General features: G+C 41.4%; 1 protein-coding gene and 1 long non-coding RNA gene across 2 annotated transcripts; both read right to left on the bottom strand.

Moving 5' to 3' along the window:
• Positions 1-3,803: 3,803 nt before the first annotated feature.
• LOC119866152 lies at positions 3,804-17,508 on the bottom strand. The gene is made up of 3 exons (XR_005379171.1): positions 17,100-17,508; positions 5,338-5,396; positions 3,804-4,076 (listed from the first exon to the last, which is right to left on the bottom strand). It is a non-coding gene; the product is annotated as an uncharacterized LOC119866152 (long non-coding RNA).
• LOC100687282 (disintegrin and metalloproteinase domain-containing protein 1a-like) lies at positions 6,233-9,660 on the bottom strand. Its single transcript, XM_038575122.1, has one exon. It carries the CDS (start codon positions 9,271-9,273, stop codon positions 6,775-6,777), a length of 2,499 nt encoding a protein of 832 aa, XP_038431050.1. The 5' UTR covers positions 9,274-9,660; the 3' UTR covers positions 6,233-6,774.
• Positions 17,509-18,536: the final 1,028 nt, after the last annotated feature.

Below are 18,536 nucleotides of genomic sequence, written 5' to 3'. Positions count from 1 at the left end.
TGCTTTACAAAGATTTCACCTAAATTTAACTAGATTAAACCATCTCAGGGACTCCTGGATGGCTCAGTGGTTGAGCACTGACTTTTGGCTCAGGTCATGATCCGGGAGTCCTGGGATTGAGTCCCTCATCAGGCTCCCCACAAGGAGCTTGCTTCTCCTTTTGCCTATGTCTCTGCCTCTCTCTCTGTGTGTTCTCTCATAAATAAATAAATAAATAAATAAATAAATAAATAAATAAATAAATAAATAAAATCTTTTAAAAAACTGTCTTCCTCTTTGTAATACTTAATCTTCTTGAATATATATTTGGTGGGAAAAAATTTATCAGGAAATTAATTATATAAGAAGAGGAACTGGTAGACCTGGCAGACTAAGAATCACCAGGGAAATACAAATCAAAACCACAGTGAGATAGCACCTCCCACCAGTCAGAATGGCTCAAATTAACAACTCAGGAAACAACAAATGTTGATGAGGATCAAAAAGGGGAAACCTCTTATACTGCTGGTGGGAAGGCAAACTGGTACCACCAGTCTAGATAACAGTTTGGAGGTTCCTCAAAAAGTTAAAAATTGAGCTACTCTATGACCCAGCAATGGCACTACTAAGTATCCAAAGGATACAAAATAGTGATTTGGGGAACCCTGGGTGGCACAGCAGTTTAGCGCCTGCCTTTGGCCCAGGGCGCGATCCTGGAGACCCGGGATCGAATCCCACGTCGGGCTCCCGGTGCATGGAGCCTGCTTCTCTCTCTGCCTGTCTCTGCCTCTCTCTCTCTCTCTCTCTGTGACTATCATAAATAAATAAAAAATTAAAAAAAAAAACAAAATAATGATTCGAAGGGGTACCCCAATGTTTATAAGCAGCAATGTCCACAATAGCCAAAATATGGAAAGAGCCCACATGTGCATCAACTGATGAATGGATGAAGATGTGGGGTGTGTGAGTGCGTGTGTGTGTGTGTATGTATGTATATATACATACATATATAAGGAATATTACTCAGCCATCAAAAAGAGTAAAATCTTGCCATTTGCAACAACATGGATGGAAATAGAGGATATTGTGCTAAGTAAAATAAGTCAGCCAGAGAAAGACAAATACCATATGATTTCACTGATATGTGGAATTCAAGAAACAAAACTGATGAACATAGGGGAAGGGAAGGAAAAATAAGGTAAAATAAAAACAGAGAAAGAGGCAAACCATCAGAGACTCTTAATAGGGAACAAACTGGATGCCTGGGTGGCTCAGTTGGTTAAGCATCTGCCTTCAGCTCAGGTCAAGATCTCAGGGTCCTAGATGGAGTCTGCAAGGAGTCTGCTTCTCCCTCTCCCTTTTCTCCTCCTCCTCCCCTGCTTGTGCTATCTCTCACTTGCTCTCTCAAGTAAGTAAATAAATAAAATATTTTTTTAAAAAAAGCAATAGGGACTAAAGAGTTGTTGGAGGGGAAGTGGGTAGGAACATTGAGTAAATGGGTGATGGGCATTGACGAGGGCAGTTGATGGAATGAGCACTGAATGTTATATGCAAGTAATGAATCACTAAATCCTACCCCTGAAACTAATACACTATATGTTAACTAACTTGAATTTTTAAAAAATCTAAAATACATAAAAATATACAAAAAAATCTAAAATAAAAAATAAGAGCTTCCACAGCAAAGGAAACCATCAACAAAATGAAAAGGCAGCTACTGGATGGAAGAAAATATTTGCAAATTGTGTATTTAATAAGGGATTAATATCTAAAATATAAAAAAGAACTCCAGCAACTAAATAGCAATAAAACAATCCAATTAAAAAATTGGCAGACCATCTGTATAGATATTCTTCCAAAGAAAACATACAAGATGGCCAAGAGGTCCATAAAAAGGAGCTCAGTGTTACTAATCATCAGGGAAATGCAAATCAAAGCTGCAGTGAGATATCTTACACCTGTTAGAATGGTTATTAAAAAGACTCAAAATCAGGACACCTGGGTGGCTCAGCGGTTAAGCATCTGCCTTCGGCTCAGGGTATGATCCCGGAGTTCTGGGATCGAGTCCCACATCAGGCTCCTACAGGGAGCCTGCTTCTCCCTCTGTCTCTGTCCCTGCTTCTCTCTGTGTCTCTCATGAATAAATAAATAAATCTTTAAAAAAAATTGAAATAACAAGTGGTGGCTAGGATGTGGACAAAAAGGGAACCCTTTTGCACTGTTGGGGGAAATGTAAATTGGTGCAGCCACTATGAAAAGCAGTATGGAGGTCCCTTAAGAAATTCAAAATAGAACCATGATATGATTTAGTAATTCCACTACTGGCTATCCAAAGGAAACAAGCACTAAATTGAAAAGATATCTGCACCTCCATATTCATTGCAGCATTGTTTACAATAGCCAAAACATGGAAGCAACTATATGTTTATCATTGGATGAATGGAAAAGAATATGTGAGATATATAGGTACATATAATATACATATATGTATTTATTTTATATGTATATTTACATATTATATATTTTATGTATATTATATATATGTATACATATAAAATCTAATGATATATATCTACTATATATAAAGGAATATTGTATACAATGTATATATTCAACATTATTCAGCAATAAAAAAGAAGGAAATCTTGCCATTTATAACAACATGGATGGACTTGAGAATTCTTTTTTTTTATATTTTTAAAGGTTTTTAATTTATTCATCTGAGAGAGAGCAAATGAGCAAGCGAGAACATGAGCAGCGAGAGGGGCAGGGGCAGAGGGAGAGGGAGAAGCAGACTGTCTGCTGAGCAGGGAGCCCAACATGGGGCTTGATCCTCGGACCCCAGGTTCACTACCTGAACAGAAGGTAGATACTTAACTGACTGAGCCACCCAGGCACCCTGACAGAATTCTAAGTAAAATAAGTCACTAGAGAAATACCAATACTATATCATCTCAATTGTATGTGGAATCTGAAAACAAGCAAAAAGCAAAAATAGATACAGAGAACAAATAAGTTGCCAGAGGCAGGGGATGAGAGGGTTGATGAAATGGTAAAGGTAGCCAAAAAATAGAGACTTTCAGTTATAGAATAAATAAGTCCTGGAGATACAATAAACAACATGATGACTAATTAATACTGTATTATGTATTTGAAAATTACTGAGAGAGTAGAACTTAAAAGTTCTAGTAGAACTTAAAAGTTCTTATCGTAAGAAAAAAAACTGGGGGATCCCCAGGTGGCTCAGTGATTTAGCGCCTACCTTCAGCCCAGGGCATGATCCTGGAGACCCGGGATGGAGTCCCGCGTCGAGCTCCCTGCATGGAGACTGCTTCTCCCTCTGCCTGTGTCTCTGCCTCTCTCTCTCTCTCTGTCTCTCATGAATGAGTAAATAAAATCTTTAAAAAAGAAAGAAAGAAAGAAAGAAAGAAAGAAAGAAAGAAAGAAAGAAAGAAAGAAAGAAAAGAAAGAAAGAAAGAAAGAAAGAAAGAAAGAAAGAAAGAAAGAAAGAAAGAAAGAAAGAAAGAAAGAAAAAAAGAAAGAAAGAAAGAAGAAAGAGTGTGGTGATAGATGTTAACTAGACTTAACCATGGCAACCATTTCACCATATTTGCAAATACGAATCATTATGTTGTATACCTGAAACTCATGTAATGTTATATGTCAATTATAATTCAAAATTTAAAAATAGGGGATCCCTGGGTGGCTCAGTGGTTTAGCACCTGCCTTTGGCCCAGGGCATGATCCTGGAGTCCTGGGGTCAGGTCCCGCATTGGGCTCCCTGCATGGAGCCTGCTTCTCCCTCTGCCCGTGTCTCTGCCTCTCTTTCTCTCTGTGTCTCTCATGAATAAATAAAATCTTTTTTAAAAATTTAAAAATAAGCTTAAAAATGAAGTTTGAACATACAAAAAGCTAAATTTTTGTCAGACTAATTTCATGCTTTGTCTTTATTGTGGGGGTAATTATATTAATGTGAGGTTATGATGACATGATCTGGGTTGTTAGTAAATTACTTTTTTTATTTCTTTCCCCTCTCACTGGGCCCCAGAGAATGTGGTGGAGTCTGATTCCAGACAAGGATATTCTCACAAGCAGTCCTACAGGAACAAGAGAGGGTGTTGGGTCAGGTCTGAGGAAGAGACAGCTTATCCAAGTCCACCAGCAGGGCATGATGCCTGGACTTCAGGAGCATTAATACATATCTGTAGCATTCAAATATTTTTCTTTTTCACATTGTAATTTCCCTTTGTCCCCCACTCTACCCCCCAAATCTGGATAAAAATGTAGAGCCTGGACATGACTATGGTTTGAGGAACTAAGGGAAGGGCCTGGGTATTTTCTGGCCTAAGGCAGCACAAAAAGGATAATAGCTGCCCAGGTAAAAGATAGCAGTAAGTTTTAAGGGAGCAAGTAGCTGGTGACTGCTGACTCAGATGTTTGAAACATGCAAGCTTTCATCAAAATCCCCCAAATGTAATATGGAGAGGAATCAGTTGAAAAAGCATACTTTCTAGAGGCAGTCACATGCGATGTAGAACTGTTGTCACCCAAACTTTACAAGAAACTGATCCTCAAACATGGAGATTTCACAACCTAAGTTACATCTAACTGCTTTTTCCTGTCCACATTAAAACTAGCCTCCTCCTTTACCGTAGTCTATCCTAATGTGGTTCAACGTTCATTTGCTGGAATTCAAGATTTTTATTTTATTTTATGTTTGGAATTCAAGATGTTATAAACTTTTTATTACTTGATAATTTCTAAATGTTTAGCAATCCCAGTGCCTGGGATTGGTGCAGTCAGCTAAGCATCCAACTCTTGGTTTCAATTCAGGTCATGATCTCAGGATCCTGGGATCGAGCCCACTGTTGGGCTCCAAGCTCAGCAAAAAGTCTGCCTAGAGTTCCCTCTCCCTCCCCCTCCACCCCTCCCCTCCTTCTAAAATGAATAAATCTGTTTTAAAAAATTGGTCTGCCTCAGTATTACACTAAGTAAGATTTTTGTTGTGCTAAGGAATAGCAAGAGGCATTCAGCCAAGGAAATGAATTTGGCCTTATCTATATTTTAAGGTTATCTCCAGTTAATTATTCATAATAGACTTTTATTAAGCATTTATAATATGCTGAATCCAAGCACTGAGTAAGATGACAACCTGCCATTCCCTGATGTCAAGATGTAATAGGAGAAAAGACATTTTCATTGATAATTTTTATGCAATTTGGGAGTTCATAGTAGAGGTCAATTAGGGACCTGTTGAGTGCCTTCCTCATCACTTTTTACCATAAGAAAAGACCCATGAGGAAGTGGAGAATAGTGATTGAGCCATACCTGAGGAGAGATGCAGGTTCCACCACTTACCAGTTCTAGAGCAAATTTTCTTTGCTTCCTCATCAACAACATGGAGGTTTCATAGGGAACTTGGGAAGATGAAGTGGAAACAATGAATGCAAAGTATTTATCACAATTCTTGCCACAAAATAACATTAATGTTATACTTGCTTTGTGCTTCTTCACAGAGAAGTATCTACCACCTCTAAGCACTGTTAACCTGTAATTGGAGAGATTCCTTCTGATGTCAGTGAACAAGTTAATAATTTCAATACATTAAAAAATAGAAGATAAAAATTTAGTTTTATACACGTACTTAGCACTGTCGGAGGTTAGGGTCTCTATACTCATAAAATTAGCATAAATACAGTTTTCTAAGTCTAGGTGATATTCATCAGACACAAGATATTTGGAGGTTTGAAATTCATCCCATGAAGATGATTAAAGAGGAAAGGCTATGAAAGCTGCTCTAAAGAAAAATAATTGAAACCTTGTGGGTGAAAAGGGAGTATGGCTATAGGAAGGTTTTGGGAATACTGGGAAGTAATAAGTTGGGTATACATGCATCATGTTAAACATCTGCCAGATTTGAGGGAACCCTGGGTGGCGCAGCGGTTTGGCGCCTGCCTTTGGCCCAGGGCGCGATCCTGGAGACCCGGGATCGAATCCCACGTCGGGCTCCCGGTGCATGGAGCCTGCTTCTCCCTCTGCCTGTGTCTATGCCTCTCTCTCTCTCTGTGTGACTATCATAAATAAATAAAAATTAAAAAAAAAAAAATAAACATCTGCCAGATTTGAAAAGGAGTATGATTTTAACACTTGCCCCTTGACCTTGGGACAATCAGGCTTTTCTGGTTTCCCAGGTATGGTATATCCCACAGAGTCCTAGAATAAAATGGACTTAATAACTATGCCAAGTGGAATCTGAAGAGATAAATAATCAGAATAGGGTTTTATTTATTTTTGGATTTAAACGCTCATTTCATGAATATACATTTATAAGGCAAATTTAAATGATCACATAAACAGCTGTCCTCATAATAGGTACTGGTTACTTATATAGTGAAAGTAATAAATGCAGGTAAATATGGTAGTATATGTCAAACAACTTAGACGAAAGATGGTATGTACTAAAGGAGTTTCTGGTGAATGGAAAAATTGGCCCGAGACAAAGATACTGATGTTGTATACAGATGCATGTGAAGAGTTCAAATGAAATGTGGAAAAGTAAAAAGTAGTAGAATATTTAATATATTAAATAAATAAAACCTTACATACTAAAATGAGTTTAAAAAAAAGTGAGTGGTGAATCCCTCCTCCTACATTAGTATATTTTTATAGACTGTATTTCTAGTCAGAGCCACTGGAGCTGTCATTCCCACTTCATCTTTACTTCCCTGAGCCTCTCATTCCCATTCAGTGCTTGAGATGTCTGACATATTTGGCTTCTTTCTCCCACTACTTCTCTTATGGCTCGGATTCTTCCTCCTCTTCCTCTTCCTCTTCCTCTTCTTCTTCTTCCTCTTCCTCTTCCTCTTCTTCCTCTTCTTGCCTTTCCTCTTCCACTACCTCTTCTGGAGCAGCCATTTCAGGCTCTGCTTCTGGGGGCTTTACTGCAGCCTCAGCTGGACCCTTTTCTGTGGGCTCTGGAGGAGCTCCTCTTGCACGTTTACAAATGATAATGATACAAATAATTACGACTAATAATATTAGGAAGGAAAATACCAAAGATGATATGATAATTTGGTCTAAGAAACCATCCTCACGTTTTTCAACAATGGTAGTGGTTTCAGGTCCCTTTACTGCAGCAGGAGAGCCACTGTCCACACTACCCCCAGTTCCTATAGTTTTGCAGTTAGGTGGGGCATAGCCAGCCTCACAATGGCAGTGCTTTAAATTGTTGCAAACTCCTCTCCCATTACACATTTCTTTTGGTTCACAGTCATAGTTGAGCACAGCATAATCAACACAGGAGAAATTATAACAAATTTTTTCTGGGGCACAAAGAGTGCCAATTTCCACATAACCATCATCAGGGATATCGGTAACATTATAAACATCCATGCTCCAACACCAGTCATCTCTATAAGGAATCTGGACCATTGTATGCATGGGTTTGATATCTGGCATATTTTTAATATTTGTACATATAACTTTCCCACAATATATGTTTTCATCTGTGCACTTAACATATTGTTGGCTTTCTGAAGTGGGAAGGCCACAGTTTCCAAACCGATCCCCTTTAGTGTTCATGGAAATGTAACAGTCTTCTGGGGCAGACCTTGCAGGGTACCCAAAAACACTTACACATTGAAAATCGAGAGTCTTACACTGACCCTGAACACAATAGTGAACTCTTTGACAAGATGTACCATCTTGCTTGTATGTGTTAGTGGGGCATCTGTCAGAGATACCATCACAATACTCTGGAAGGTCACACTCTCCCAAAGCAGAGCGACACATCAGTCCCTGTTCTGCATAATCACATGTATCTTTACAGCAAGGTCCATGACTACACTTTGCTTTTGGCTTCAGGTGACATGTTTGGTCACAGCAAAGGTTATTACCACAGTCAGGTCCACAATCACATTGTTCATCCTCCTCCAACACACCATTTCCACACGTGGCTTGCCTACGCAGGCGACCTTTGGGCCGAGGCTTGTTAAATAGGCAGGCCCCTTTATGCTCCCGGAGGAACTTGTAGAAGTAGTCAGAGCTGCAGTTGCTGAAGCCACTTTCCTTAGTGATATTTTCATGCATGAGGCAAAAGTGTTTATCTTTACAAATGCAGGCTGAGTGGTCGTGCTGAATACCCAAGTTGTGCCCGAGCTCATGGACCATGAGCGCTGCAAACAGGAGGACATCTTCATGATGGAAGGATTCAACGGCTGTTGCAAAGCCTCCCGAACAGGCACCATTGAGAAATGCCTGCCCCGCATCCCCTTCAGGATGATGTCCAACGATCATGTGGGCAACATCGTGCTCCACACGATGGAACAGCTTCTCCTGTCTCCAGCTATTGAAATTCCTGAGTGTAACTCGCAAGTCCGCTGGGACTTCTATGAGGTCCCCCTCGGTCCAGATCTCCATTCCAGCCAACACCACCTCTGTGTTTATTCCCCTAGTGAAGATGTTGGCCAGAGCGGTGATGTCCATTACTCTCTGGACTGTCTCATTGACGTTACTGCCCCACATTTGGAACCGCTGGTGGTTGACCACGACAAACATCTCCACGTACTTGGTGTGTGACCAAAAGGAGGACGGTGCCTGTAGACTGCGAGGCTCCCTGCTCCCTTGTTGCCGGCTGGTGGACACCACTTGGCTGCCTTTGGAAGTGACATTACAGGAGACTCGAGCTTGGTGTGCCATGGTGTACAGCACATGTTCAAACCGTTTTGAAGTGTCCATGGGCTCAATGCCATAGGGTTTTCCCTCCCTAATCAGGATGCCCCTGAGGCCCGAACAGGTGTTGAGAGAAACAAAAGAACCTGGGACTCCTTCTATGTAGCCTTCATAGTGACAGTCATGCGAGATGAAAGGCATTTCTTGCCCCAGGACACCATTGTGGTAGCTGAAGACTGGAAAGTTACTCACAAAATAGTCTCTCTTCACCTTCAGGTGAATCACCTGTTTCTGGCCCTGCATTAATAGTACATAGGATGCCTTTTCCCCTGGGTCTTCCCTTCCCTTGGCTGTCAGACTCTTGGGGATGACTGTTTCATAAGAAGAGTAATATACAGATCCAGGGTCACAGTACAAGCTTGGCAAGAAAATCAGTACCAACAGCAACAAAACCCCCAACCTGACACACAGAGGTCCTGGTGCTACCAGTGCCCGCCTCAAGTCCTTCACGTGGGGAGCCCAAGTCTGAAACACTTGGCCAGCCTCGTAGGTAACCACTTGGTATTTCTGCAGAGAAGACAAGGAGGCAGAGTGTCTCAAAGAAGCTGCCATGGATATGGCCATTGTGAATCAGCTGATGGTGGGTGGCCTGCGTCCATCAGCAGCAGCTCTCCCTGACACACAGACCCTCAGTCACAGGCATTAGCTCCAGATCTCTTCTGGCTGCATAAAGGGTGGCTACTGTCTACCTGTGAGAGGCACAGCCTCTGGCTGTGTCCTTTCCAGTCTTTCTGATCTGTTATCCTTCAGATAGTGTCCTTTCTCTGTGACTTCTTTCCACAGCATCAGCTTCAGTGCACCTTGGCTAAAGTCCTTCCGACATCATAGGCTGATATAATCATGAAGGACTGCAAACTCTAAAATGCAAGACCCTACCTTGAGAGTGGAAACAAAACCTCCATGCCTTCTCAACTGTGCCACACAGAATGCCCCACCCCCACCCCTCTGGTCGTCCGTTGCTTGGCTAACTCCAAGTGTTCCAGACCAGGGGGATTGGACATCTTTGGTGAGCACACTCTGTCGCTCACTTCCCCTCTTCTAAAACTCTTGCTCTGTGATACACAGACATCATAATTCAGATTGTTCTTTATCCCTCGATGGCATTATAGTGATATGCACACCTCACAGGCCGGTCTGTTAGCTAAGGCAGATAGAGTGGTGGCACTGTGGCCACAGGACAGACTCACGTGGGCTGGTGACTCACGGGGCAAGGGCCAATAGTCCTCTCTGTTTTAACATCACCAAAGTTTGGTTTCTCGAGTTCTGTTTATAACACAGTCCAAACATGTGTATGGGGATGCTAATAGAGCGGTCTCCTCTTATGCATGAGTATCATGGCCATGTTGGTGGGTGCGTAGAGGCCCACAGCCTTCTCGAGATGGCCCTGACATACTGGTACACTAAGATTGTGCCTGTTCTGAACTAGATAATCCTGATAAAAGTCTCCCTTGTGTTAGAATATGGCCTCTGGGGGTTCAGCGACCTCTTCTGTCTGTTCATCTTTATACCCCTGGGTCTAGAAGAGGGCTTGTCCAAGAGTAGATGAACAAGAATTATTAATCAAGTGAACCCTGGTATGGGTACGGTGATGTCTCATCTGTTGTGTGTTATTTGTTTGTACTTGCTTGAATGCCTGCCCTGAATGGCTAAAAGTGTCTTCTGGGAAACCCACAACCATGCTGACTAATGGCATATTTGTGATTTCAGTGTGTGTATACCTCTTCCTATATTTTACCAGAAGTTCACTCTCCTGATTTCTTCCTGCCTCTTCTTTCACTGAGAAAAATGGAAGCAATCCAATGAGTACTTCTACATGTAGATGCCAGGTGAGCCCACCTGTATCTAGAGTCTCCTCCACTGTAGTGGATAAGTTGTCCATGCTCCAATCTAAGGCCGATCCTTCTGCTTGTATGCAGAGTCTCCTTCCCATTCAGTTGCTCACGGACTTTGTTCACTCTTCCAGTTCTCCCTTCTCCCTTTGACATCTTTTTTTTTTTTAAGATTTATTTATTTATTCATGAGACACACACACACACAGAGAGAGAGAGAGAGAGAGAGAGAGAGGCAGAGACATAGGCAGAGGGAGAAGCAGGCTCCTCGCAGGGAGCCCGATGCAGGACTAGATCCCGGATCCGGAGATCACAACCTGGGCCGAAGGCAGGCACTCAACCGCTGAGCCACCCAGGCGTCCCTCCCTTTGACATTTTAAACATCTGTTTGTCCATTGGATCCAGTCTCATCATATGCTGTAATATCTCGCCCTTATGAAACCATCCTTCTCAGCCTATATCACTCTCCAGTTGCATCCAATTTCTCTTTTCCATTTCAAAATGAAACTCTTTGAAAGAGTGTATAAACATTCTGTTCCAGTTTGCACCACTCCTTTTTTCTTTTCTGAAATGTTTTACTTTGAATCACAGCACAAACACAAAGCATGCATAAGATGTAAATGTATTTTACAGTGAGTTATTAGAAAGAGAACAGCCGAGCCAGACACAAAAGGACAAATATTTTATGATTTCATTTATTTAAAAACATTTTATTCAAACTCAATGTAATTAATATATAGTGTATATTAGTTTCAGAGACAGAATTTAGGGATTCAGCAGTTGCGTATATAACACCCAGTGCTCATTCCATCAGGTGCCCTCCTTACGGCCGGCCCATCACCCAGTTACCCGGTCCCCCCTGCCCACCTTCCCCTCCAGCAACCCTCAGTTTGTTTCCTATAGTTGAGTCTCTTACGGTTTGTCTCCCTCTCTGTTTCCATCTTATTTTATTTTTCCTTCCTTTCTCCTGTGTCCATCTGTTTGGTTTCTTAAATTCCACATAGGAGTCAGATCTTGTATTTGTCTTTCTCTGACTCTTATTTCACTTAGCATAATACCCTCTAGTTTCATCCACGTCTTTCCAAATGGCAAGATTTCATTCTTTTAGATGGATGAATAGTATTCCATCTGTGTGTGTGTGTGTCTGTGTGTGTGTCCACACACCACGTCTTCTTTATCCATTCATCTGTCAATGGACATCTGGGCTTGTTCCATAGTTTAGCTACTATGGACATTGCTGCTGTAAACATTGGGGTCCAGATGCCCCCTTGGACCACTATGTTTGTAGCCTTTGCATAAATACCTAGTAGTGCCATTGCTGGGTTGTAGGGTAGCTTGATTTTTAACTTTTTGAGGAACCTCCACACTGTGTTCCACAGCGGCTACCAGTTTTCATTTCCACCCACAGTGTGAGAGGGTTCTTCTTTCTCCGCATCTCGCCAACATCTGCTGTTTCCTGAGTTGTTAATTTTAGCCATTCTGACCAGCTGGGAGGTGGTATCCCATTGTGGTTTTGATTTGTGTTTCCCTGATGCCGAGTGATGTTGAGTTTTGTTTTTGTTTTTGTTTTTGTTTTTGTTTTTTACCTGCCTATTAGCCATTTGTACGTCTTCTTTGGGAAATGTCTCTTCATGTCTTCTGCCCATTTCTTGACTGCAGACTTTGGTTTGGGGGTATTGGAGTTTGAAAGTTCTTTATAGACTTTGGATATTAGCCCTTTATCTGATATGTCATTTGTAAATATCTCCTCCTGTTCCATAGGTTGCCTTTTAGTTTTGCTGTTTCCTTTGCTGTGCAAAAGCTTTTTATCTTGATGAAATCTCAACAGTTCATTTTTGCTTTTGTTTCCCTTGCTTTGAAGACGTGTCTAGCAAGAAGTTGCTGCAGCTGAGGTCAAAGAGATTCCTGCCTGTGTTCTTCTCTAGGATTTTGATGGATTTCTGCCACACATTTAGGTCTTTCATTGATTTTGAGTTTATTTTTGTGTATGGTGTAAGAAAGTGGTCCTGTTTCATTCTTCTGCATGTGGCTGTGCAGTGTGAGTTATATATCAAGAAAGCTGTTATTAAAAGCTGTTGTTAAAAATAAATGTTGAGGGCAGCCCGGGTGGCTCAGCAGTTTAGCGCCTCCTTCAGCCCAGGGTATGATCCCGGAGACCTGGGATCGAGTCCCACGTTGGGCTCCCTGCATGGAGCCTGCTTCTCCCTCTGCCTGTGTCTGTGCCTCTTTCTCTCTCTGTGTCTCTCATGAATAAATAAATAAAATCTTTAAAAAAATAAAAATAAAAATAAATGTTGAACCACCCTTGCAGCCCAGGAACAAATCTCACTTGGTCATGGTGAATAATTCTTCTAATGTACTCTTGGATCCTATTAGCTAGTATCTAGGAGAGAATTTTTGCATCCATATTCGTCAGGGATATTGGTCTGTAATTCTCCTTTTTGGTGGGGTCTTTGTCTGGCATTGAGTTCAAGGTATTGCTGGCCTCGTGCAATGAGTTTGGAAGTCCTTTCATTTCTATCTTTTTGAAACAGCTTCAGAAGAAAAGGAATTAATTATTCTGTAAATGTTTGGTGGAGTGGCGCCTGGGTGACTCAGTGGTTGAGCATCTGTCTTTGGCTCAGGTCATGATCCCAGGGTCCTGGGATCAAGTCCCACATCGGGCTCCCTGTGCCTATGTGCTTCTCCCTCTGCCTATGTCTCTGCCTCTCTCTCTCTCTCTGCTCTCTCTCTCTCTCTGTGTGTGTGTATGTGCGAGTGATGAATAAATAAGTCAAAAATCTTTAAAGAGTAAAAGAAAAGAAAAGTTTGGTAGAATTCCCCTGGGAGGCCATCTGGCCCTGGACTCTTGTTTGTTGGGAGGTTTTTGATTACTGCTTCAATTTCTTTGCTGGTTGTGGGTCTGTTCAGGTTTTCTATTTCTTCCTGTTTCAGTTTTGGTAGTTTATGTGTTTCTAGGAATGCATCTTTTTCCTCCAGATTGCCTAATTTGTTGCCATATAATTGCTCATAATATTCTCTTGTAATTGCTTGTACTTCTCCAGTATTGGTTGTGGTCTCTCCTCTTTCAGTCATGATTTTGTTTGTTTGGGAGGAAGGCCTCTTTTCATTTTGATAAATCTGGCTAGGGGTTTGTCGATCATATTAATTCTTTCAAAGAACCAGCTCCTAGTTTCCTTGTGATCTGTTCTACTGTTGTTGTTTTTTTATTTCTGTGTCATTGATTTCTACTCTCGTCTTTATTATTTCTCTTCTCCTGCTGGATTTATGCTTTATTTGCTGTTCTGTTTCCAGCTCCTTTATGTGTATGTTCAGGCTGTGTATTTGAGACATTTCTTGTTTCTTGAGGAAGGTGCCTGTATTGCTATATACTTCCCTCTTAGGGCTGCCTTTGCTGCAGCCCAAAGATTCTTAACTATTGTGCTTCCATTTTCATTTCTTTCCATGTATTTTTTAAATTCTTCTTTACTTTCCTGGTTGACCCATTCATTCTTTAGTAGGATGCTCTTTAACCTCCATGTATTTGTGTCCCTTCCAAATTTTCTCTTGTGATTGAACTCAAGTTTTAAAGCATCGTGTTCTGAAAATATGCATGGTGTGAGCTCAATTGAATGTTCCATGTGCACTTGAGAAGAATGTCCATTCTCTTGCTTTAGGATGAAATGCTCTGAATAGGGTACCGGGGTGGCTCAGTTGGTTAAGTAGCTCTTTTCAGCTCAGGTCATGATCTCGGGGTCCTGGGACCGAGCTCCGCAGCAGGCTCCCTGCTCAGTTGAGGATCTGCTTCTCCCTCTGCTCCTCCCCCACCTCCGTCCCACTCATGTGCTCTCTCTCTGTCTCTGTCTCTGTCTGTCTCTGTCTCTCTGTCTCTCTCCCAAATAAATAAAACCTAAAGAAGAAAAAAATGCTCTGAATATATCTGTGAAGTCTATCTGGTCCAGGGTGTCATCCAGGGCCCTTGTTCCCTTATTGATCTTCTGCTCAGATTATCTGTCCTTTGCCATGAGTGGGGTATTAAAGTCTGCTACTATTGTCAACATGTTTCTTTAATTCTGTTATTAATTGGTTTCTATAGTGGGTTGCCCCAAGTTAGGGGCATAAATGTTTATAATTGCTAGATCTTCTTGTTGGATAGACCTTTTTATTATATCATGTCCTTCTTCATCTCTTATTAATATCTAGTTCGTCTGATAGAAAGATTGCCACTCCAGCTTTCTTTTGATGTCCACTAGCATGACAAATCGTTCTCCACCCCCTCACTTTCAATCTGGAGGTGTTTTGGGGTCTAAAATGAGTCTCTTGTAGACAGCAAGATGAGTCTTGTTTTTTTTTTAATCCAATCTGATACCCTGTGTCTTTTGATTGGAGCATTATGTTCAGAGTAACTATTGTAAGATATTAATTTAGTGCCATTGTATTACCTGTAACACTGCTGTTTCTGTAGATTATCTCTGTTCCTTCCTGAGCTTTGTTACTTTGGGGCTCTCTTTTCACTCAAAGGATCCCCTTTAATATTTCTTGTGGGGCTGGTTTAGTGTTCATGAATTCTTTTAATTTTTCTTTGTCCTGGAAACTCTTTATCTCTCCTTCTATTCTGAATGGCAGCTTTGCTGGATAAAGTATTCTGGGCTGCATTTTTTTCCCCTTTAGCACATTGAATATATCATGCCAGTCCTTTCTGATCTGCCAGGTCTCGTGGACAAGTCTGTTGCCAGCCTTATGTTTCTACCCTTATAGGTTAGAGACCTCTTGTCTCAAGCTACTTTCATGATTTTCTCTTTATCTCTGAAATTTGCAAGCTTCACTATTCTGTGTTGGGGTGTTGACCTATTTTATTGATTTTGAGGGGGGTTCTCTGTGCCTCCTGGATTTGAATGCCTGTTTCCTACCCCAGATTAGGGAAGTTCTCAGCTGTAATTTGTGTTCAAATAAGCCTCCTGCCCCCCTTCATCTTCTGGGACCCCTATTATTTGAACATTATTTCACTCTGTGGTCTCACTGATTTCTCAAAGTCTCCCTTTGTGATCCAGTACTTGCTTCTCTCTTTTTCTCAGCTTCCTTGGTTTCCATCATTTGATCTTCTATATCACTGACACTCTCTTCTGCCTTGTTTATCCAGGCTGTGAGACCTTCTCTTTTTAACTGCATCTCAATAATAGCATTTTTTATATTCACCCGATTAGATTTTAATTCTTTTATTTCTACAATAAGGGATTCTCTGCTGTCTTCTATGCTTTTTTCCAAGCATATTTCTTTATAATCATTGTTTTGAATTTCACTGCAACATCTTACTTATATCCATATTGATTAAATCCCTGGCAGCAAGTAGTACTTTCTCCTGTCCTTTCTTTTGGGGTGAGTGAGTTTCTCCATCTCAAAATTATGTCCAAAAAGAATAGAAGAAAGAGAGAGAAAGACAAAAATAACAACAGCATCACCAGAAAATACAAACAGGACTAACCAGAAGAAAACAGAAACAAAACGAAATAAGAAATCAAACAAGAAGTAAAACAAACAAAACAATAAACTAGATCCTGGGTATGTTTTGGCTTGTTTGTTAAGAGAAACTAGATCTCAAACTAGGAAAGAAAGGAAAACATATAAGTATATATGTTTATACATACAGACTCCAAAATACAGTAAAATACAATGAAAGGAAAACAAAAATTAAAAATGTATATATTAAAACAATTTTAAAGACTTGAACAGAGAATTGGAAAAATAAGAAACTAGCTGAAAAACAATAAAACCAAAAGATTAAAGAATAATTTTTTTAAACCATGAATGATATATCCTGTTTTCCGCAAAAGCTGAACTTTTGCAATCTCTATGATCGGTAAACTTGGTGCTAATGAGTTGTTCCTGCTGGTCTTCTGGGGGAGGGGCCTATTGCACTGATTCTCAGGTGTCCTTGCCTGGGTAGAATTGCACCCCCCTTACCAGGGGGCTGGGCTCAGCATAAGCAACTCTGGATTACACTATGTGACTCAATCACTCTTGTCTCCCTGGTTTTCATCCGAACTCTTTGTTCACCCAGCCTGTGACCGAGTGTTTTATCTCAGGCACATGACCCAGTTTTGAGTCTCCAAATGTTATGGACTCCCATGGCACAGACCCACGCCATTCCTCCCAAGAAAGGGGCGGGGGTGTCTGGCCCAGCTTCCGCCTTTTGCTGGGCCCCTGCCCAGGGCACAAAAGTAGGACCGTGCAGCAGTTCACAGTTTATGACAACACACAGCAGAAAGCCAGCTCCTGGACTCGCTGCTTTCAGCCAGCTTCCGAGCTCCCATGTCTGGAAACTCTGCCACACTCAGGCGCCTCCGTTCTTCTGGTGACCCCGGGGATCCTGAGGCCATGCTGTCCGACCTGGTTTTCCACCCTGCTTCTCCACCTGAGCACCCTCAAGCCAGGGGTGTCCTCTATTGTAGCAGACTTCTAAAAGTTCTGATTTTGTGCCCTACTGCTTATAATACTTTGCGGTAGCCTCCTCACGCAAGTTCCCACCCCTCTGCCCTATATCTTCCCATGTATTGCCCCGGATCACGTCTCCTCACCTCTTACCTTCCAAAAAGTGGTCACTTTTCTGTTTGTAGAATTGCAGCAATTCTTTTCTCAGATCTCTGGTTGATTTTGCAGGTGTTCAGAAAGATTTGGTAACTATCTAGCTGAATTCCAGGGACCAGACAAAAATTAAGGTCCCCTACTCCTCTGCCATCTTAACTCCTCCTCTGTGATTTCCTTTGGATGAGGTTCCTCAAATAGTCAAGTTCATGGAGGCAGAGTAGAATAGAGCTCTACTAGAATAGGGCTGGGGGAAAGAGTAACGGGGAAGTTATTGTCTAATGGGTGCAGAGTTTCAGTTTGGCATGATGACAGGTTCTGGAAATGGATGGTGCTGATGACCACACAACAGTGTGAATGTACATAATGCCACCGACCTGTACACTTAAAAATGGCCAGGATGGTTAGTTTTATGTTATGTATATTTGACTGAGGGAGCAAAACAGCTGTATATGTGCAGCACCAGTGCAGTAATCATCAGTTTCTCCATAGAAATCACCTGTGTGCCATTGCCAGTCACAAAGCCTCCTGCTTCAGAGATAATCATGATCCTGTCTCTTATGGTAACTACTTTCTCACTTTTTAAAAACGTGTCTTGCTTCCAAAATATGCACGCCAGTGTAATTGTGTACTTTTATTTTAGCTTGTCAACAATACACCTTTGTTGAGATACAATTCACATACCAAGAGTCCAGGTCAGTGGTTTGTAGCATGTTCTGGGAATTATGTAACCATCACCTCGGTCGATTTTAGAAGCTTTTCCCCACCCTCTCAAGAAAATTCTCATGTTCATTACCAGTCCCTCTTCATTCTCCCCTCCCCGAGCCCCCCTGGCCATCACCAGTGTGCTTTCTAGCTCTAGGACTTTGTCTGTTCCAGGTATTTCATAGCAATGCACTCCTACATGTCATAATAGTCTTCTGTGACTGCCTTATTTCACATCATATGTTTTCATGGATGAGCTGTGTAGCATGTGCCAGTACCTCATTTCCTTGGGGCCAAATAATAGATTCTTTTTGAATGAATGAATGAACCACATGTTACGTTTATTTTTTTTGATCCAGCAGTCGAGCATTTTGGTTGTTTCCACTTTTTGGCTATTGTGAATAATATGCCGTGGATGTTTGAGTACAAGTTTTTGCTTGGACATATGTTTTCATTTCCCTTGGGTAGGTACTTGGGAGTAGAATTGCTCAGTCATGTGTTAACTCTATGTTTGGCCTTTTGAGGAACTGCCCAACTGTTTTCTGAAGCAGCCACGTAATTTTACATTCCTGCCAGCAGTGAATGAGGATTCCAACTTCTCCACATCCTCACTGACATTTGATACTTGCCTGTCTTTTTGGTTTTAGCCATCCCAGTGCATATAAAGGGGTATCTCATTATAGTTTTGATGTGCACTTTTCTGATACTTCATGATATTGCACATCCTTTCAC

This window comes from Canis lupus, chromosome 26 (assembly GCF_011100685.1).
Source record: "Canis lupus familiaris isolate Mischka breed German Shepherd chromosome 26, alternate assembly UU_Cfam_GSD_1.0, whole genome shotgun sequence".
NCBI classification, from domain to species: domain Eukaryota; kingdom Metazoa; phylum Chordata; class Mammalia; order Carnivora; family Canidae; genus Canis; species Canis lupus.
The sequence above is the reverse complement of the archived record's forward strand: the minus strand, read 5'-3'. Positions and strand labels throughout refer to the sequence as shown.

Excerpts from the sequence above, each read along its gene's own strand:
- LOC100687282 (XM_038575122.1), bottom strand. The coding sequence starts at position 9,273 with ATGGCCATATCCATGGCAGCTTCTTTGAGACACTCTGCCTCCTTGTCT.